Genomic DNA, 22,692 nt, shown 5'->3' on the forward strand with positions numbered 1-22,692 from the left:
GGTTTTTCAATAATGGCTTTTTGTGGCTGTCAGGCTAATGTTGCCTACAGTCAAAAGCAAAGCAAAAATATTGCCATCTCCTAAATAAATATGTAAATTAAAAACAGTGATTTGCCTTTGGTCGTTGTGCAGGACCATACTCCAAATGTGCTGCCTAAAATGTAAACAGATAAAAATCTCAAATGAGACCAAATCTTGCTGTTATTTCTGTTTCAAAGTTTAATTAAGTCAGGGGAAAAGCTGGTTGCTAACAGAGCATCGGGGGCTATAGTGAGATCTGACCGTTTCTAGCATGTTGGATTCCTGGACAATAATGGGGTGCTAATTTTGAAAGCCTACACCACTGTCCCAAAAAAGATGTTGTAGAAAATCAGGCCTCCAGCGGTCCTGGCAGAGCCCAGACTGACCCTTGCAAATGAAAATAATCAAAAGTAATTAGAAGCGTGCTGGATTACTCCTCGGAGATCTGAGCGAGAGAATAAACATGCCGGAGTCCTTCGAGCCACTGCAAAGGGCCCATGTCTGAGCTGTTAGGTGCCCTGACCTTGTCCACATAAAGATGTGATTTATGAAGTGCAGGGCACAGCAGCAGGGGCTTCTGTCTTCTCCAGAAGAACCAAATTACTGAGGTGGAGATTAACATGCTTTCAGTTGGGCCCATTTCCAGACCAAGGGAGATTTTTTATTCAGGAAGAAAGAAAGAAAGAAAGAAAGAAAGAAAGAAAGAAAGAAAGACCCCTTTAATTTCCTCTCTTCTCTCTCTCTGTCTTTGGGGCTGTATGGAAAAAGAAGCCGCTAAGGTTTTGTTAGTTAGGAGGGAGTTCATTAAAAAGAATGGATGGGATATATAAATATGTCTAAATATGAATTGGACAAATGCAGGTTTTTGAACTCCTTGTTAGGCATCTTATTGGCAGGGGGTTGCCGCATCTAAAACTAGGTGTGCATCTTTCTCAGTTAATATAAGGACAAGTTTGCTAAAATCTTAACTGGGCACTGGTTTCAGAAAGAGTCTGCTACTAACTTTTAAAGTGAATTAGCGCACAAACCAGTGAACTGCCTTCCTTTCTTTCCGACTTGGATTCTAGCTTTACTGAAAAGATAGTGGTGAGATTTTAAGGTGAGCTTGTTATCCAACGACTATGGTATTTAAAGAAGAAATAACTCTGCTACCAGCTACTTGTCTGAATTCCAGCCCCCCCTTCCCCTTTCAGCGCTGTCCGCTTGCAGAGCGGCTGTCCTCCCCAGGAAGCCTATTAAAAGTGGACAGTGCAGTTATTTCATCTGGCTTTGCCTGGGCTGCTTTTCTTTTTGCTTTAATGATGTGCTGGAATGCACCATACCCATAGGGTCTCCATTAGAGGAACTTTTACTTCGGGGACAGCCATGAAGTTTAAAGGCTTAAAAGAGGCATCAGTTTACATTCTGGTGGGAATAGCTAGCAGACTGCAGTACTTATGCCTTACTGCCACTACTATTACAGAGGCTTATTTAAAATAAACAATTGCTAAAAAAACAAAAAAACTGGGATGTACCGCCAGTGGCTTTTCTGTGAAAATTTGGAACTCTGAACACATCACAGAGGTGTCTGATAAAGACAAATCCAAGGATGCATTTGGATCTTTTTCCAGCAGTGAGAAAACTGAGCAACATGGAACATACTCTGAAAAAATGAGCTCTTTTTTCTGGGAATAATCCCATGCTTCAAGTTATTTGCAAATGTACCGGTACTTACCTGAAAATGGGGGATGCTCTCTCCCAAGTGTTCCTTTTGACCACTAAGGAAAAGAAATTGCATTAGGAACAAGCTTCCCTCTCTTCACCTATAATCATGTATTGCAATTGTAATGCTACAGGTAATAATAATAATTAATAATAATAATAATAAATTTTATTTATACCCCACTGAGTTTCCCCAAATAAAGCTGCTTACAGTTTGTCTCTTGCCTCTGCCATGAACTTACCACAACTACTCAGCCTACAATACAGGAATAATAATACTGACCTATTTACTTTGGGGTTTAGTGTAAGAACAAGGCCTTGGCCCTGAAGCAGTGTCTCCACCCCCATCGTTCAGCCCGGACACTGAGGTTCAGTTCCAAGGGCCTTCAAGTGGTCCCCTCACTGTGAGAAGTGAAGTTAGAGGGAACCAGGCAGAGGGCCTTCTCAATAGTGGCACCCACCCTGTGGAATGCCCTCCCATCAGATGTCAAAGAGTTAGACAATTATATGACTTCCCACAGATATCTGAAGGCAGCCCTGTATCAGGAAGCTTTTAAAACCTGATGTTTTGTTATGTTCGTTTATACTCTGTTGGAAGCCTCCCTGAGTGGCTGGGGCAACCCAGTCAGATGGGCAGGGTACAAGTAATAAATTGTTGTTGTTATAACATGTATAGAGCATTTTGAGCTATCTGAATCATAATATAAATGTTAGATATCATGCAAACTATTAACTGTAGAGACCAATATGGGAGAGACATGTAGGTGGGGCAGATGAGGGTGTCCAGTTTTGCTGTTGCAGGTGTACCATGACATTTATTCTCTCTGCGTTCCTCCCAGCGGTCATTCCTCCTCTGGGATACAATAATTGTATCCTCTGGGATATGGTTAAGGGGAAAACAAAGGGAGGAAAAGGAGAGATAATGATAACAAAGGATAAATGTGAGAAAATATAGTATTGCTGATAACATCTGAACAACGAATCTTTTATAGATATTTAATAGCTATGTCACCAACACATCTTTGATGTAAAACATTTCATAGCATGGAGAGCCAAGGTGATTTGTGAATTTCTTTCCTCTAAGGCAGACCAGTGTGAATACATACAGAAGAGGGCTTAGGTTACATGGGAGTGGTTTGCCTATAGCACTCGATGGTTCATAGCTGAAGTGAGTTTTGCGGATTGAATTGCTTAGTTCAAACTGCTCATTCTCTTACCTGCTGTTAAGTAGCAATTCATACATTGCCAGGTGCATGGTTTCTGCCTTGCCACTGCTGCTACCAGTTGCATCCAGGAGTGAGGCCAAGTGCAGAATCCATTATCGACAAGCCGAATAATGATGGTATAGGCGGGAAACTTGCAATATGCAATAAGCCCTGAGGTTTGGAGTGGCATAGCTGGCATTGGAGGGGAGATGGTCTGTGTGAGCATGCTGAATCACATGTAAAGAATGAATGTTACAGCTGCTACAAAGAGGGCAAGGGCTGCAGTGTTAGAATCAGTATGTATGCAACGCTTGTAAGCTGCCTTGAGCATGGTTTGAACTGTGGAAAGGCGACATACAAATAAAATTATGTATGCATGTATGATTAAAAAGGATAAAACCTCCATGTTCCATCCAGTGATCTTTGGAGGAAGGCTGGGATCCACATGCGATTAATAATAAAGCAGTAGCATTCATGTTGTTCCTTCTTTTGTGACAGTTGTACAATTCTTAACTATGCGCTAATGTGTATTAAGGCATAAATCCTATGGAAACATGGTTGGGAATAAGCCCCGCTGAACACAATGGGACTTCCTTCTGAGAGAACCTCCATAGAATTTATGCTGTTAGCATTGTAAGGCTCTTCCTGCACCCTTCATTGCTAGTGGATTTAGCTAATTGCTGTGGAGGATGGTCATGTGCATTACATCACTTACTTAAAAATGTGTTAAGCGACACCTGCTGCATTTGAAGGTCCTCCTGTTCGTTCTGCTGAGTGCGCTTCTGAACTTCTGCCCCAAAGTCCTGCCCTGACAGCACCACTCATTATTGCCACCACTCTTGCACAGCAGGAAATGGAAAGGGGGGGGGCACGCTTTGGCAGGCCAATCCAGGGCTAACTCAATTCTGAGAACCGCAGGACAGTAACTACCACCCATTGTGATGGCCTTCTATTTGGTGTAAACTTCTCTGTTGTGCAGTTTTCTGTGCACTATCATGATGGATGTAACATGCAGGTTGTACACACCCATGCACTGGATGTCAAACTGGTATGTGCTTTTTTCTGTCGGTGTAGCCACAGCCCAGTAAAAATAGAATAAGGTTCTACACACTAACCATTGATAGTGTTCAGACCAGTGCAGTGGCGTAGCGTGGGTTGTCAGCACCCGGGGCAAGGCAAGTAATTTGCGCCCCCTAACCCGTGGATTTGCGCCCCCTAACCCGTGGATTTGCGCACCCTAACCCTAACCCCCAGATGTTGCGCCCGGTGCGGCCGCTCCCCCTGCACCCCCCACGCTACGCCACTGGACCAGTGCTCTTTTTTTAGGGGGTACTTTTTAGGGGGCACTTCTCTTTAGTTGTTGTTAAAAAGTGTGACACTTACTGTAACAACTACATGGTGAGTACTGGCACCTATTTTTCTAGGGGGGAAATCACTGGTTCAGACCCTTCAAATGATCCCTCTTCCAGCTGATTTAGAACACTTCTGCTAAACTCACTGTGTTCTTCTGTTGTTACAATCACATTGTAATTTACACTGTAATTTACACATAGACTTTACACTGGCTTCCTATTGCACTTTGAACCAACTTTAAGACTAAGGCTGATTTTTAGAGCTCTTTCCACCTCAGCCCAACTATATTTCTTCTACATGGCTCCCTTACTTTGTGTTCTGCCCAAACTGGTCTGCTATTGAGCCCCTTTGGTCATCACTGTCACTTTCTCCCTTTCCTGCCTGTGTTCCTTATGCCATGACACTCTAGAGTAGCCACCCCCTCTCTAGTCGTCAAGCCACTTCCCTTTCAGCAACGGGGTGAACTCCCGTTGCTCTGTCCAAGCTTCTGCCAACTTAGCAGTTCAAAAGCACACCAGGGCAAGTACATAAGTAGGTACCACTACTGCGGGAAAGTAAACAGTGTTTCCGTGCGCTCTGGCTTCTGTCACGGTGTTCCGTTGCACCAGAAGCAGTTTTGTCATGCTGGCCACATGACCCAGAAAGCTGCCTCTGGACAAATGCTGGCTCCCTCGGCCTGAAGTGAGATGAGTGCCGCAACCTATAGTCACCTCTGACTGGACTTAACCGTCCAGGGGTCCTTTACCTTTTACCTTTACCTTACATTCTTATTATAAATCTATCAGGTATGGACACATTAAGCCTCATGTGAAAATGCCGGAGGCTAAAATCCTGAATATATTTACTTTACTTGGAAGTAGGCCCCAATCAATGGGACTTATTTTGTATAAACTTGGTTACAGTCACGCTGCAAAAGGCCACAATGGCTAAATGGCTGCATATATTTATCTAGAAGTAAGACCTCCTGACATCACAGCTCCCCAAGCTGTATGGTGGTTGTATTTGCCACATTCACACTGGTGAATGTGGTGGGTGCTCCTACCTTGGAGCTTTGTAAGCAGAGGTTGGAGGGCCATCCGCCATGTATGATTTAGTTGAGATTCCTGCACTGCAGGGGGTTGGACTAGATGACCCTCGGGGTCCCTTCCAACTCTTCAATTCCATGAATATATCTTAGGTGAACTGCACAACTAAAACGCACTATATCGGAGAAGGTGAAGGAGGAGAGTCTCCCATGGAGGAATGCAATAACCCTGGTCCTTCCTTCCTTGCGTTGCATTGGCATGATAATAATATCAGCCTAACCCGCCTTGCCCCTTCATGGATCACTGCCTTGCCGTGGCGAAGGGGCTTGAAGAACTCAGAGAAGCTATGAACTACGCCGAGCAGGGCACACAAGATGAACAGGTCATAGTGGAGAGTTTTGACCAAACGTGATCCACCTGGAGGAGGAACCGGCAAGCCACTCCAGTATCCTTGCCAAGAAAACTCCATGGACAAAGACAACAGGCATATAAAAGTTATGACGCTGGAAGATGAGCCCCTCAGGTCGGAAGGCGTCCAACATGCTACTGGGGAAGAGCGGAGGGCAAGTACAAGTAGATCCAGAGCTGATGAAGCGGCTGGGCCAAAGCCGAAAGGACGCTCAGTTGCGGATATGCCTGGAAGCGAAAGGAAAGTCCAATGCTGTAAAGAAAAATATTGCATAGGAACCTGGAATGTAAGAACCATGAACCTAGGTAAGTTGGAGGTGGTCAAAAATGAGATGGCAAGAATAAATATTGACATCCTGGGCATCAGTGAACTAAAATGGATGGGAATGGGCGAATTCAGTTCGGATGACCATCACATCTACTACTGTGGGCAAGAAACCCGTAAAAGAAATGGAGTGGCCCTCATAGTCAACAAAAGAGTGGCGAAAGCTGTACTGGGATGCAATCTCAAAAATGATAGAATGATCTCGATACGAATCCAAGGCAGACCTTTTAACATCACAGTAATCCAAGTTTATGCACCAACCACTGGTGCTGAAGAAACTGAAATAGACCAATTTTATGAAGACTTACAAGACCTTATAGAAGTGACACCAAAGAAGGATGTTCTTCTCATTATAGGGGATTGGAATGCTAAAGTAGGGAATCAAGAGATAAAAGGAACAACTGGCAAGTTTGGCCTTGGAGATCAAAACGAAGCAGGGCAAAGGCTAATAGAGTTCTGTCAAGAGAACAAGCTGGTCATCACAAACACGCTTTTCCAACAACACAAGAGACGTCTCTACACATGGACATCACCAGATGGGCAGTATCGAAATCAGATTGATTATATTCTCTGCAGCCAAAGATGGAGAAGCTCTATACAGTCAGCAAAAACAAGACCTGGAGCTGACTGTGGCTCAGATCATCAGCTTCTTATAGCAAAATTCAAGCTTAAACTGAAGAAAGTAGGAAAAACCACTGGGCCGGTAAGATACAATCTAAGTCAAATCCCTTATGAATACACAGTGGAAGTGAGGAACAGGTTTAAGGATTTAGATTTGCTGGACAGAGTGCCTGAAGAACTATGGATGGAGGCTCGTAACATTGTACAGGAGGCAGCAACGAAAACCATCCCAATGAAAAGGAAATGCAAGAAAGCAAAGTGGCTGTCCAACGAGGCCTTACAAATAGCGGAGGAGAGAAGGCAAGCAAAATGCGAGGGAGATAGTGAAAGATACAGGAAATTGAATGCAGATTTCCAAAGAATAGCAAGGAGAGACAAGAAGGCCTTCTTAAACGAGCAGTGCAAACAAATAGAGGAAAACAACAGAATGGGAAGAACCAGAGATCTGTTCAAGAAAATTGGAGATATGAAAGGAACATTTCGTACAAAGATTACCATAATAAAGGACAAAAGTGGTAAGGACCTAACAGAAGCAGAAGACATCAAGAAGAGGTGGCAAGAATACACAGAGGAATTATACCAGAAAGATATGGATGTCTCGTACACCCCAGGTAGTGTGGTTGCTGACCTTGAGCCAGACATCCTGGAAAGTGAAGTCAAATGGGCCTTAGAAAGCACTGCAAATAACAAGGCCAGTGGAAGTGATGGTATTCCAGCTGAACTATTTAAAATTTTAAAAGATGATGCTGTTAAGGTGCTACACTCAATATCCCAGCAAATTTGGAAAACTCAGCAGTGGCCAGAAGATTGGAGAAGATCAGTCTACATCCCAATCCCAAAGAAGGGCAGTGCCAAAGAATGCTCCAACTACCGCACAATTGCACTCATTTCACACGCTAGCAAGGTTATGCTTAAAATTCTACAAGGAAGGCTCAAACAGTATGTGGATCGAGAACTCCCAGAAGTGCAAGCTGGATTTAGAAGAGGCAGAGGAACCAGAGACCAAATTGCAAACATGCGCTGGATTATGGAGAAAGCTAGAGAGTTCCAGAAAGACATCTACTTCTGCTTCATTGACTATGCAAAAGCCTTTGACTGTGTCGACCACAGCAAACTATGGCAAGTTCTTAAAGAAATGGGAGTGCCTGATCACCTCATCTGTCTCCTGAGAAATCTCTATGTGGGACAAGAAGCTACAGTTAGAACTGGATATGGAACAACTGATTGGTTCAAAATTGGGAAAGGCGTACGACAAGGCTGTATTTTGTCTCCCTGCTTATTTAATTTATACGCAGAATACATCATGCGAAAGGCTGGGCTGGATGAATCCCAAGCTGGAATTAAGATTGCCGGAAGAAATATCAACAACCTCAGATATGCAGATGACACAACCTTGATGGCAGAAAGTGAGGAGGAATTAAAGAACCTTTTAATGAGGGTGAAAGAGGAGAGTGCAAAATATGGTCTGAAGCTCAACATCAAAAAAACGAAGATCATGGCCACTGGTCCCATCACCTCCTGGCAAATAGAAGGGGAAGAAATGGAGGCAGTGAGAGATTTTACTTTCTTGGGCTCCATGATCACTGCAGATGGTGACAGCAGCCACGAAATTAAAAGACGCCTGCTTCTTGGGAGAAGGGCAATGACAGGCCTAGACAGCATCTTGAGAAGTAGAGACGTCACCTTGCCAACAAAGGTCCGTATAGTTAAAGCCATGGTTTTCCCAGTAGTGATGTATGGAAGTGAGAGCTGGACCATAAAGAAGGCTGATCGCCGAAGAATTGATGCTTTTGAATTATGGTGCTGGAGAAGACTCTTGAGAGTCCCATGGACTGCAAGAAGATCAAATGCATCCATTCTTAATGAAATCAGCCCTGAGTGCTCACTGGAAGGACAGATTGTGAAGCTGAGGCTCCAGTACTTTGGCCACCTCATGAGAAGAGAAGACTCCCTGGAGAAGACACTGATGCTGGGAAAGATGGAGGGCACAAGGAGAAGGGGGCGACAGAGGATGAGATGGTTGGATAGTGTTTTCGAGGTTACCAGCATGAGTTTGACTAAACTGCGGGAGGTAGTGGAGGACAGAGGTGCCTGGCGTGCTCTGGTCCATGGGGTCACGAAGAGTCGGACACGACTAAACGACTAAACAACAACAACAACCCGCCTTGCAAGAGCCAACCGCGGGGCTAAAATGCAGCTGAGGAGGAAAGATGGGGCAGAAATGTAAGAAGGCCAAGTACATTGCGAAGTTCCTTTGGGGTGGAATCTGCATCCTACTGAAAGCAGTGGCAGAGCTCCCATTGCTTTGAGTGGCTCTCGATTGCACCCTTGGGGAGCAGCACTCAGCCGATACCTTCCACTCTCAGCAGCAGCCAGCCACCGCCTTGGCTCCAGCGCCTGGATGAAAAGTACCTGCAAGCTACGAGCCCGACGCGGCTTCGTGTTGCTTTAACACCAGCGCGCGACGCCATCTACTGGCCAGGAGCCGCAAGTTCCCTGTTTTCCTCCTTCCAAACCAGGGCAAAGAAATAATAATACATTGAGCTGTGTGGGTATGTGTATAAAACGTCCATCCTTTCTATGAAATCATGATTTAGCCAGAGCCTGTTTCTAACCCTCCCCTGCCCCCCCCCGCCCCCGCTTCTGTGTGTTTTATTCCCCGACGTTTCCTCCTTTTCGCAGCTCGTTTGTTCAAAGGGAGAATGAAGGTGCGCGCTGCGTGGGATCGGTGGCGTTGGAAAGGAAGCGTCCTCCTATCAGGACCTGTGATCAGGCCTATGTGGGCTCGAGCAATCAGTTTCCCAGATTACTTGTATTTAATACACAATGCATCATAAAACAAATCCCTCATCCTGACAGGAAGAAAATAGAACAGCTCATAGCTCGAGCTGCTCCAATTTATGGCTAAATTTGAAAAAAAGAAAAAGGAAAAAAAGGAAGGAAAGAGAACGAGGAGGCACCAAGAATGGCACCAAATTGCGCGAAGGCAGGACATCAATAAGGACGGCAAAATCGGGACCTGGGGAGACTCCCGAACTTAACCTTCCCGTGAAAGAACCTTGGGACGTATCTTCTGTGAGAAGATGTTATTTACAAAGCGTTTGGTTTTGCCCAACTGCTGGGCGGGAGGGTTTTCTTCCTCTCCCCCCGCCCCTCCTGGAACAATAGCCATTATCTGAAATAACAGTTCAATGTCACAGATAACAGGCCTCGGAGACGAATTAATCATCATCTTTTGTCACTTTCTCCTCCGGCCCCCGATGGCCCCGCCCTCCCTTCTCCTAATCTATAAAGTGAGAATTAGATTTGCACTTTAAAAAAAGGAAAAGTTGAGTGGCACCGGGAGGCGAAGTGCGGGGTTTCCTCCCCGATGTTTGTACATGTTCGCATTTACGAGATGTTAGCTGTGTATCCAAGCGCCACGCACCCCTGTGAGCCGCGCCTGCTCCCCCTCTTCATTAATCAGGCTCTGTCTTGCGCGTTTATGTACGTGTGTATGTGGCAGACGCGCATCGCGGCTCCTGATCATCGCAACGCTTCTGAATCTGCATCAAACCCAGAGCTGAAGTTGAACTCGCTGAGAATCTGCTGACTTGGGTCCGCGACTTTGCTCTGCTTAAACCGCTTTGCTGTCCCAATATGTTTCAAATACAGAAGCCAAGACAATATCAAAGGGAGAGAGAAAATTATTAATCCTGCAGCTAACTAGCTCGCCCTTTCATTCGCCAATTTTGTTTAAAAACAATGGACTTGATGCTGTTTACATGCTACATTCCCCAACCCCCCAAAACGTATATTTACAATTACAATGGTCGTGATGTGATATGTAGGAAAGTCTCAAGAGGAGCTAAAATACATCTTAACTATTTGTTTTCTAGGTTTTCATGGGAGAAAGCTTTTAACTTCAGAGCTGTTTAGAAACAGGTACCAGAAATCTACTAACGAAGTCTCAAAATTAGAAGGCTAATAACTCCAGCCACACTACTAATTTCTCCTTAGTAAAATGTCTTGCGAAGCACAGAAAACGGTTGTGAGATGGGGGAAAGCCGTTTGTTGACGACTGCGTAAAGGTGGCAAATGTAGAATTTTATTAACCTCTCTTCTGCTTAGGGGAGGTGGGGATGAATTTATATATCTCTTTATAGATCAATCACACCCTTAGAGCCATTGGACCAACCAGTTTTCGCTTTTCTAAGTAAACAAACAAGCCCACTTATTAAAATACTGAACTTCAACTCATTTCGTTATTGCTACCGATACTAATTTGCAAAAGAGAGAGCGAGCTGGTGATTTGTGTAAAACTCTCCCTAAATAAACATTCCCAGAGAAAGCGCCGCGTTAAGGGAGTTGCACTTTCTCTGAATACACCAGAAACAAAAAACAAAAAAATGAGGTGGCGATGGGGTTTCTTTTCCCCCTTCCCTGCGAAAGAAAAAGGAGGGTGGGAGAGGAGTAAGGGGGGGCTCCTTCCGTCCAAGATCTCCCCATTGGCCGGTGATTACATGGATGAAACTGACATGTTTAAAGGGGACGGGCGCATCCGTAATCAGTCTGCCTGGCTAGGACTTCTGTCTGGGCGACCTTCTTGTGACCTCTCTCGCCAGAGGAGGCTGCTGTCACTTTAAAAATTTACTGAAAGAGGAGCCTCTGTCTGGCTTCCGATCGGCGAAGAGGTGGGGAGGGGGGGGGAGATACCTCTCCTCTCCTCTCTCTCCCCCCCTCTCCCTCACTGGCCGGAGAGAGCGCCTTCTCTCATTAAAGAGACAGCTCATGAAAGAGAACCGCCTGTCGGCTGAGGGTTGCAAGAAGGGATCTGGGGAGGTAGTTTTTAAATATATATATATATTATTTTTTAAGCGCGCGGGGGGATCCTTTCCAAAGAGAGTCTGCGATTGGAAAAGAAGCTCTTAGGTCTGAAGAGGTGTGCAGTGTGGGGAGGGGAAACCTCGCTCTTCCCCCCTTCTTGCCCCCCCTCTTACACACACACACACACACACACACTCGCTCAAACCCTTTTCTCTCCTCCCTTGTGATCAAGCGGCAGAGAAGTGAAAAGGAAGTTATTTTCTCGCTCTTTCTCTCCCTCCCTCTCTTCCCTCCGCCTCCCCCCCCAATAACTTTCTTGACGCAACACACACACTCACACACGCCCTGCAACCCCCGAGCAGCCTGAGGGCAAGCGAGGCGATGGGAAGAAATTAACACGCCGGGCTCCGAATCAATGGGGACAATTAAAGCAATCGGCGCGCGTCTCCTGGCCCCCCCGCCCCGCCGCCGCATCCCCGCCGCTTCCAAGCCCCACCACCAGCTCCCTTCCTCGCCACTTTCGCATTGAATATCGCGCACACATACACACACCCTACCCCGCAATAACGACCCCCGCCGCCACCACCGCGCCCCCTCAAGGACCCGGAGAAGTTTCCAGGCGAGGAGAGAGGGGGGAAAGTTTTCTCCAACCCCCCGATCCCCCCCCAAATGCCAGAGAAGGAAATCGGACGCTGCAGGAGGCAAGTCAGGAAGCTGCGCCTGCGGGACTCCACCGGGTTGCAGAGGCGACACTCTTCTTTGGAGAGCGGCGGCGGCGAAAGGGCGTGTGGGGTGGGGTGCGCGCGTGCAAGCGAAGTCAGGGGGGGCGGATCTCCTCTTGAGATGTTGCTGGCAGCTGCCTGAAGGATTGATTGCCTCTGCTGTTATTATTTCATTATTATTTTGCAATACGCCGCCCTCCTTTTTTTTCCTTCCCCTCTCCCACTGAAAGGAAGGGGTTTTGGGAAGCAGCGGACCTAGTGATCTGAGTGGGCCAAGGTAAGAAGAGCCGTTGCCAGACGATCGCTCAAGCCAGCTAGTCATAACAACAACAACAAAAAGTGTGTTTCCATGTGGCCCGGGCACTTTCCCCCTCGCCTCTCTCTCTCTCCCTCCCTCGCTCCTTCCCTCCCTCGGTGGCGCGCTCTCGCTCTCTCTCTTTCCTGGGTTCCTTCTCCAGCCCCCTTTGCAGATTCCACTTGCAAAGAAAACAGAAACAAACCTTAAGCTGCGATCTCTCTCTGGCTCCGCACCTTCCCCGCGCGCTCAGCGGCTCTCCTCTGTCTCCGGGGCAGAGGGACGGGGCGGGGGGCAGTGCGAGATGCGTGTCCGGGATGGGTGGTGGGGATGCCTGTCTGGCTGTCCCAGGTAAGATGGAGCTGACCCAGATCGAGAGACTTGCCAAGCAAGATTTGGCCTCAGGTAAAGGTTACTTTAGCCATGTTGCTGTAGTAGTCGCGGGGTGCGGAGAGTGAAAAAGCAGGCATCTGCAATGGCAGGTTTGTTGTATCACTGTTGCTGCAGTTATTTCAGAAGTAAATAAATTAAATGTAAAACGAGAATAAATGGTACGTGGCTCTCGGAGCGTTTGTTGCATTTTCAAGAGGCTTTAAGTGTTGCTTTTAAGGATATTTGAGGAGGAGTCATGTCGCAACCATACCTCTGCTTTACAGACTGAGGAGTTCTATATCTTTTTTTTCCTTTTAAAAATAACCAGCAGGAGTTAAGCTTAGAATATTCCACGAAAAAAAAAGGCAAATCACTCACTTGACATCAGATCGGGTAAGGAAGGAGGCAAGCAGGGGAAGCGAGCGATGTTAAGCGCACTAAGTTTTACGTCTCTACCGAAAGTGCACCAAAATGTTCAAACACAACGGCAGAAAGGAGGGAAAAAAGAGAAACAAACTTAAAACCCTGGACTTGAACTTTACACTTCAATAGCTGAATTAATTCATTGGTGACAGTTGGAGTTGAAAGGAAGTCAACACGAAAACGAATTATATATAAAGGAATTAGGTGTGGAGCTGGGAAGCTTTTCCTTCTTCCTCTCCACGTGCCTCCCCCCCTCTCTCCTCGCCACATTTCCCGGAGCTCTCTTGATTAATTTACCTTCTGAACTTTGTATGGACATCTGAACCGTTGGATCGCTTAATAAATTTGTGGGAAGAGAAAGGAGTCAGAGGGTTTGCGTGTAGAGGGAAACAAGGGCTTGGAAGCAAGGCTCATCTTCTTCCCATAACCTTTTATTTTTCCTCTGCCTTGAGTTTCAGAAAGGGGCCCGAATCAACGAGCACTGGCCCTTGCAACCAAGCGTCTGCTTCTTTGCTTTCTGCCAGATCTCAGTGCCATTTATTTTAACCGAGGACATCATAAGGAATCTGCTTTGGAAACAAGTGTTTGTCAATTGTACACCACCGCTGAAAGGGCTGGTTTTTATTTTGTTTATTTTGTTTTCTTCCCGGTGACCCAATTGGAGGCTCAGGTGATGAGGTGAGGTTAGTGGGGTCAAGGTTATTTTCATACTCTGGGATGTGAGACTTGGCTCACATTTTCTTTCCCTATGCAATGAAGATTTTTGACCAGAGTGTTTACCATTGCGTATGTAAAGAATCCAACACCTAGTTCACCTAGTGAGATTGACTTTGAAGTGACTTCCCCCCTGGCAATCTCCAGCAAATACTCATTTATTTATTTTTTTTGGTGCATGCCTCTTTCTTTTAGCAAATGAAACTGGTGGTACCCTTGTTGCTCTTAAGTGCCTCACTGGTTAACAAAACACATGAGAGGCACTTTCTTCGTACCTCTTGCTTTGTGCCCTCTGCTTTGTCCTCTTGAAGTTTGTGGGGAGTTAATGATCTAAAGCTACTTCTGGGTGATTACCTGAACTCTTTGCTAAAACTGCTCTAGGGCTATGGAAATGTGCCCTCCAACTTTTGTCTTTAACCTTCAGGTGGACCTAGATAAAGCAGCTTTCCCACTGGGTTCATTTAATTCCTGATTTGGAGCTGGTAGACCAGATTGTTTGGTCCTTGATAGGAAACTTCCTTTAGGTTTTCATTAACTTAAATGATAAATAATACCAGGACGTTCAGTTTGGCCGCCAGAACTGTTTGTTGTGGATCTGAACATGTGTTCAGATTCTTTCTCTGCAGTTTCTTCCCCTTTCGGTTCTTTTCAAACACACTTTGTATTGGGGGTTGTTCGGTTTTAAAAAACTTTCCACTACCAGCTGGTTAGCATGCTTGCCATAAGATAGGGGAAATGTTTTAAGATGTATATTTTCACTTTAAATACTGCTCAGTTGAAACCTCAGGTTAGGCCTGTATGCTGGCAATTTGTGAAACTGCATGTATAATAATTAGCCAGTTATCATAATATTATTCTTATAGGACGGTGTTTATAAAGTAACCACCAGCAATCACATTAAGTTTGTTTATTATCCACATATCTGAAACCATTTAGGGGCATGTGCTGAACATAGCCACATTTCAAGCAAGTGTTTACATTTTATTGCATTTATTTTCTTTGGTGTGGCATAAGAGGCCCTGTTATTAGCCAAATCCTGCAATTTGCTTTGATTAAAGAGTTGTGATTCAAGGTTTGCATATGAGAGGAATAAATGGAACATTAGGAGAAAATTAATTCCTCGAAACCTAAACTTTATTTAGTATAGACTTTTGAACGGAAAAGGCTTTATTAAAGATGGTAAACACAGAATGCTAAAGGGCAACACCTTATATGTGGTTAATCATTTTTGCATCTGTTTGCTGATTAACAAGTTAACATTTCATAAAAATGATTGAAATCATGACTGTTCCCTAAGCTTGCAGCACTTAATTAATCTGTTCTTATAGTGATTATTCCACAGCATTTTGATTCTACAAAACATGTTGGGGGGAATGCTCTTACAATAGATTGATTGCTCCTTTAATTATTAGGCTTGTTTAAGCTAATCATTTTTGTGAAGTCTACTGAAGAAACCTATTTGTTTGTTTTGAAGAGCTGGGATTTCTTTTTAATTAGTACAACTTGGACAAGAAACAAAACAAAACACAACATCAATTTATTGTTTTGTATTCTTTTCTTTCTAGATCTTGGATGAGTATTACAATGTGAAATTCTGCATTGATGCCAGTCAGCCAGATGTAGGAAACTGGCTGAAGTATATCAGATTTGCTGGATGCTATAATCAGCCCAACCTTGTTGCATGTCAAATAAGTGATCAGGTATGTAGTGAACATTTACTGGGCTTACTTTTAAGAGCTTTATGATATCCTTGGGAGGAAAAAAACAGAATAGCAGCCAACCTAAAGTTGTGGATGGTGTGGTCTATTTGCTGTTTACGCGTACATAAATTGAAAAGCACAGATGCGAAAAGCAGAACAGAGGTGGTGGTGGTTGCTTTTAAAGCAGCAACAGCAGCATATGTCTCCCCTAATGTTTGTCCACTTATCCTTATCCTTTTTATGTCAAGCATGGGTCATGATCTTTATATCACCCAAACATATTTGAAGTGGATATATTCCTGTTTGATGCTAATATTTTCTAGCTAATTTTCTGGTCAAATAGGGCACCCAGTTGTCAAGTTGAAACTTGTGAAATACTCTTTTGTATCAATCTCAGTGAAGAAAGGTGTAAAAATAACTTCTCAAATATCCTCTATCAGCTACCTATCAATATCCAGACATATTTTCCCAGTCATTGCACATTTTATACCCCTCTTTCTGAAATAAATAATATCATTTCCCATTTTTGCCTTGGTAATTTACAGCAGTAGTAGAAATTTCAATCTGTATAGGAATGGGATGTTAATTACATTTGTTCCTTTAAATAGCACTTCTGGAATGCAGCCAGATAAAATAATGAAGGACATTTAGCTTTGAAACAGTATAATGCTGTATTATTCATCTTTGCATCCCCTCTTCTCCAGGTTCTGCTTAACTTGTACATAAATGTAAAATAAATACAATAATGTGATTTTAAAAATTAATGTAGTTAGAGGATTTGAGGACCATTGACTTTTAAAGCAAACACTAAACTGGTTAGAGCAGGGGGCTATGGATTATGTTAATATTTGATGTCAATAAAAGCAGTGCAATCCTATTAATGTCTACCGAGAAGTAACCCAGGTAAGCATGCATAGGATTGCAGCCTAAATCGGGTAGGTTGGTTATAACATTGATTTAATTGCCTTGGCATGACAGGGTAAAAGAAAAGGGGGAAAAAACACAAGTACACACAAAGTTTCAATTAGAAACAATTATTTTCAGTGAAATTATTTACCTTGATATACTCAGTGTTTTATGCTCTGCCCTTCGCAGAATTTCACATATTTACAAATAACACAAACAAAATCTTTTCCGAATTGGGGTCAGATATCTTCATGTCCTGACTTCTTAAAGCCTCCATATTAAAGGCATAGAAGATTGAGCAAACAGAATTGGCCACTATTGGTTTTTCTTGCCGACCACATGGTTCAAGTAAAGAAGCAATAAAGGCCATTAGCAAATGAAATATACATTCTGAAAGTTGCAGTCTGGTTTGCAGAGAAAAATGATCCATCCTGAGATTGTGCAGCCGCTTACAGAAAGGAAACGCCAGTGTTGTGCTCAATTTATTTTTACATATAGTAAAGCTTGACTGGGGGAAAAGAAAGTGAATTTAGTAAATAAATCCAAATGGATTTAAGGGGGCAGTTGCTAAGGGCTTGCATCTTGATAATGTTCTAAAAATAACAAAACATATGTCAGATTTAAACAGAAATATGTTTAAAACATCTAACACTTGCTCCAACCTATGCACACAGTTTGGAATTAACATCACAGAACTCGTTACTTTTTAATGTTTACATTTTTCACAGTTGGTAATGGCACCTGTACTACTGCCAACAAGTTCTTTTCCTAATTCACTGGAGAGGTATTTATTTTTGCACCATCCTGCACCTTTTGCAGATATATATTTATATAACTGATTGTTCTTCAAATCTGCAAATGAAAAAAACCACTTGCCCTTTGTGTAGTACACTGCACAAGATACGCAAGGAACATGAAAAATAGATTGAAAGTTAATTCATATCTCTTTACATGGTCAACAATTACACATACCTATTCTAGTACTTAATAGCATGGGCCACAGGCCACCAAATATCATAAACACATGATTGGAACTCGGTCCCTTTACTTCAAAGTAAACCTGTTTAGAGTCAAGGTACAAGTTGGTAAATGTCATCTCAAGCCTTAAAGTGAGCTTTCCATGCGGCAAGCCGCCTCTTCCATTGTTTTACCTCAAAGTGGGAGAGGTAAAAGTAAACTAGGACAGATCAAACTGTGAAATTGATATTATGTGTGTGTAGATGCAAACTCTCGAAAAGGGTGCTCTTTCTACATATAATGTGTATGGATACACATCACTCTGGGTTCTAGGCAGTCCCACACACCACAAGAAAACCTCTCTGATAAGGCATTAAAACGGAGAGAATACATCCAGAATTTGCAGATGACTAGAGAGAATTTGGATTGCATTTTCAGGAGGTCCTAGGAAGCATAGGTATGACCACGCAAGTGCTAAACACAAGACTTAAAAAGCTGACTGGAACCATTTACCAGATCTGTTGTTTCACTCTGTTTCTCCATGAGGAATAAGGCCTGCCAGTTGGTGAATTAGTCCTACTCATCGCCTAATGAACACCCCAGTTGACTGAGATATATTATTAACTATTGAGACCAAGGACAGCAGTACTTGATCAGCAGTAATTGTGTTAATCTCTAATTACCTCAAATTACCTGCCAGATTCATTAGCAAATGCTGTACTTTATCTGGGACAGGGGAAAGTTGTTGCTGTCAGTGTGATGAAACAAGGTCGAATTCACATTTATAGCGCTGAAGGCAAGATAAACTGAAAGACAGACATGAGCCCTAGACTGCTGGAGGGTTTCAGCTGGGTCTCCAGCCTTTACAATCTAGCCACTCAGCAGAGCCTTTATCATTTAACACCTAGGCAAAGAAAAACAACTTTTTGCTGTTGTCTATGCTTAAGCCTTTCTTTTTTTTATTTGTCAAAGTGCTTTGCTTCCCTTCTTCCACTGTCCTCTCCCCCTCCCTTTCTTGTCTAAGGTCAGATTTCATCACTTTGGAACAACTTTACAAAAGGTCTGGGTTCCTTCTTATAACTATATAAATAAGCCCTACTAAGATGAACAGCTCAAGAATAATGGGATGCAGTCAAAACATGTATGCTGAGAGCAACTCATATTTCATTTGATTGGATGTAGAACAGGACTTTTAAGACTGGATGGGGATAGATTCCTTTTCCCCTCCCAATAAAGTTGATCTAGAATTTCCCAGCGCTGTCCTATTATCTCCTGTCATGTCTAATAAGTCTTAAAAGTATGTAATTCAAGATGTTTGCAAATAATGAATTCCAAATACTGTGCAATAGGTTGTTATATTGGTCGTCCCCCCCCACCATTCCAGGGTACTACCGTTCTTTACAGTGTGCTGTCTATAGGATCTTGTCATCCGTGTTTCTCAGTGGAATGCATTTTTTGGGGGGGGGTCAGTTTGGACTTGACGGTAGCTTGAGGAAAATTGGTAAAAGTTTCTTATTGTGTTTTGGGACAAATCTGTATGTATCTTTGCATACTAAACCTGCTTTCTTACAATTTACCAGTCATTGGTTTGTAACAAATTTGTGTCTGCTTCACATAGGTTTTCATGACTGATTGAATACAAGTTTGTTTTCTCTTTTTTTAAGGGATACAGTAACTTTATTAATATATACTGAATTTTGAGATTTGGAGAACTGTAGCCTTGAAGAGATTGGTTTGTGTGAGACAGTTTGAAAGTACAAATTTGTGGTATCTTAATGTTTAAATAGCTGTTTTCCAGGTGGTAGTAAATTATACATTCTTTATGTTACGGTTTCCAGAATTCTCAAGGGAAATAGAGCAGTCCCCATACCTCATGGAAGTAGACAGCTTATACTGGTGTTACAGTACACCACTACATTTTTTTCATCAGCCATAAGACAAGCGTACCTGTTTTTATCCAGCACATATTGGAAGGGTATGCATGATGTTGATCCTAAAAACACAAAAGTTTAAGCTTAAAAGAATTGAAAGCAAACCTCATGGAAAAGAGAAATGTTAAATTACAGTCGTGGATATTTCACAGTCTGATCCTCTGCATGTCTATTTGGAAGTCAGTCCCACTGAATTCAGTGAGTGGGAATTCACATTTACTCCCGAGAAAGTATGTAATCCTAAGCGCATATACCAGGGAGCAATTCCAATTGAGAACAAGTTTATGATTGTACTGTAAAATATAACTATAGCGAAGTCATTTTTTATTATTATAAGATAGCAGAATGTTCCATGAGCTTCAACTAGGCCATTGACTGCTTTTTGAAATCCAGTAAGGAGGCATGCAACATTTTTAATATTAAAAACATATGTATTGTGTGTATTTATATAACACTAAATTTCTTCATATGATGGAGAATCGTGAAAATATGAAATGCATCGTTAGTTCTCATGCCAAAATTAGACTAGTAGATGGATTTTAGCTTGCTTTGTATTACAAAGACCATGTTTTACTACACCTGGTTTTGTTCTACTGGGAATAAACATGGTAGGGCTATTATACAGTCAAACAAGTATAATACAACTATTAATTTTTTTTATCAAGTTCCTTCCATTATTTTAAAACACCAGTGCATTTGCTTTAAATAGTTTTAAAACACATTGCTTACACACACAAACACAAGCCGCCTATTTAATTAATATTTTGTAATTTTGAAGATACATTTTTAAGCTAACCTTATATTTGCAGCAGTTTCATTCTATGGCTCAAGTCTGCCAACAATTGCTTACATTCAGCCTCATCCACATATATTTGAATTTAAGCAGTTTTAAACATACATGCCTGGATGCCCGTGCTGTTCTTTTAGAGGCATTTTCTTATACATGATGGGTATGATCAGGCATGCGCCTAAGTCCATTTTTTCCACTGGGTTCTTGACTGTGGTTTAGGATTGGGAGTTTAGCCTGAATACAGTCCTCTGGACAGTGCTGCTGCTCTTAGTAAGTCTACTCAGGAAAAAGTGGGTTGTAGGTTTCAGTAGTCTTCTGACCCAACTGCCTTGAAACCAGCAGTTCCACAATGGCTTTTTCTAGTGACTGTTTATGGTATAATATGTAGAAATGGCACTATGTACTCACAAGTACATGTATCCTGTAAACTATTTGGAAGTTGTACTGATTTGCATACAGTTAAATTTATTATGTGTGATTTAGCAAGCAAACGAACATTTAGGCAACATTAAGACTAAATCTGAATCTGATTTACCACGATTAATTCCCACTGCCCCAACTGAGGAAGTTATGTTCTGTTGTCATATAGTAATGTACCCACAGAGGCCAATTGGGGAGAGATCATCAGGGGGTTTGGGCTGGGTGTTCATCAGATGATACCCAGTTCTACTTTTCTTTTAAATCAGAACCAATGAAGGTGGTGAAGGTCCTGTGTGAGTGTCTGGAAGCGGTTGGAGGATAGATGGTGGCTAATGGATTGAGGTTGAATCCTGACAAGATAGACGTACTGTTTTGGGGGGACAGGAGGCGGGCAGGTATGGAGGACTCCTTGGTCCTGAATGGGGTAACTGTGCCCCTGAAGGACCAGGTGTGCAGCCTGGGAGTCATTTTGGACTCACAGCTGTCCATGGAGGAACAAGTCAAATCTGTGTCCAGTGCAGCTGTCAACCAGCTCCATCTGGTACACAGGCTAAGACCCTACCTGCCTGCAGACTGTCTCCCCAGAGTGGTGCATGCTCTAGTTAACTCCCGCTTGGACTACTGCAATGCGATCTACGTGGGGCTACCTTTGAAGGTGACCCAGAAACTACAACTAATCCAGAATGCGGCAGCTAGACTGGTGACTGGGAGCAGCCGCCGAGACTCTATAACACCAATCCTGAAAGACCTACATTGGCTCCCAGTACGTTTCCGAGCACAATTCAAAGTGTTGGTGCTGACCTTTAAAGCCCTAAATAGCCTCGGCCCAGTATACCTGAAGGAGCATCTCCACCCCCATCGTTCTGCCCAGACACTGAGGTCCAGCTCTGAGGTCCTTCTGGCAGTTCCCTCATTGCAAGAAGTGAGGTTACAGGGAACCAGGCAGAGGGCCTTCTCGGTAGTGGCACCCGCCCTGTGGAACGCCCTCCCATCAGATGTCAAGGAAATTAACAACTACCTGACTTTTAGAAAACATCTGAAGGCAGCTCTGTTTAGGGAAGTTTTTAATGTTTGATTCTATTTTTAATATTCTGTTGGGAGCCGCTCAGAGTGGCTGGGCATACCCAGCCAGATGGGTGGGGTATAAATAAATTGTTGTTGTTGTTTGGAGGGGGGAGAGGAATAAATGTTTTCCAGAGGCAGCATGGATCATATTCAGAGGCCTTGCATTGACCACTCTTGCTTTAAACTTCTGTTGTGTCCTGAGATGCCCTAAAATTGGAAGGAAGTTTTCAGAAATCTTAAGTCATTTCAAAACTTGCCAGTGCACAATGAAAGAACTTGGACAGCTAGCCTTTAATAGGCACAATCAGACAAGCATGCCGTTCTCTCTAAGTGAAAAGAAATTTGTTGATGGGAGATTATCTTATAATCTTTGCAAGCATTTAAGAAATAATAGAGAGGATTAAAGATGCCTACAGTGAAAATGCTGTAATTCACTCAGTGGTTTCTGCCAACTCCTTTTGTTCGTTGTTGTTGTTTTTCTTTTAAAACTGGTAGTAGAAGAACGTAAGAAAATTCACCTTGAATTCTACTCAAGGTGGGATTATGTTGATTAATCTATTTAATAAAGTCCTGTGTAAACATATTACTGTTAAGTATCCCCATTTTCCTGACACTGGGTGGAAGATTTGACATTTTGTTTATTGAGTTCTCTATGCCACACTGCATATGGACAGGTGTCTACACCACAATCAGCAAAACTGCAACTGGTATTCTCTGGCATGGTTGTTGCATGCTAGATTCAGAAGGTGAAATATACCGTATTTTTCCGTATATAAGATGCCTCCATGTATAGGACACCCCCTATTTTGGGGGACTTCAAATTAAGAAAACACCCCTCAGCACTACCCGTGTATAAAACGAACCCCAATCTTAAACCTATTTTTTTGGTTAAAAAACCCCCTAGTCTTATACACAGAAAAATACGGTATATT

The 22,692-nt window shown here is 43.1% G+C and overlaps 1 protein-coding gene and 1 long non-coding RNA gene across 50 annotated transcripts in view; one reads left to right on the plus strand and one right to left on the minus strand.

The window, feature by feature from the left end:
• The window catches only part of MECOM (MDS1 and EVI1 complex locus), a 473,075-nt gene that overhangs the window by 377,184 nt on the left and 73,199 nt on the right, over nucleotides 1–22,692 (plus strand). For 22 of the 49 annotated variants that reach the window (XM_083613089.1, XM_083613092.1, XM_083613088.1 and 19 more), the window contains one exon: nucleotides 15,557–15,691. In XM_083613089.1, coding sequence (XP_083469215.1) covers nucleotides 15,557–15,691 — 135 coding nt within the window. Of the gene's footprint in view, nucleotides 1–11,397; nucleotides 11,481–11,688; nucleotides 13,956–15,556; nucleotides 15,692–22,692 lie in introns of those variants that run through there. The other 27 variants (XM_083613117.1, XM_083613126.1, XM_083613122.1 and 24 more) reach the window with 22 other exon arrangements.
• LOC310762477 overlaps nucleotides 16,738–22,692 on the minus strand; it is a 102,111-nt gene continuing 96,156 nt past the window's right edge. The window contains exons 2-3 of the long non-coding RNA XR_014548000.1: nucleotides 19,502–19,547; nucleotides 16,738–17,105 (exon numbers count right to left, since the gene is read on the minus strand). This is a non-coding gene — a long non-coding RNA (uncharacterized lncRNA). The remainder of the gene's footprint in view (nucleotides 17,106–19,501; nucleotides 19,548–22,692) is intronic.

This window comes from Podarcis filfolensis (genome assembly GCF_964270895.1).
Source record: "Podarcis filfolensis genome assembly, chromosome: 5".
Classification (NCBI taxonomy): Eukaryota; Metazoa; Chordata; class Lepidosauria; order Squamata; family Lacertidae; genus Podarcis; species Podarcis filfolensis.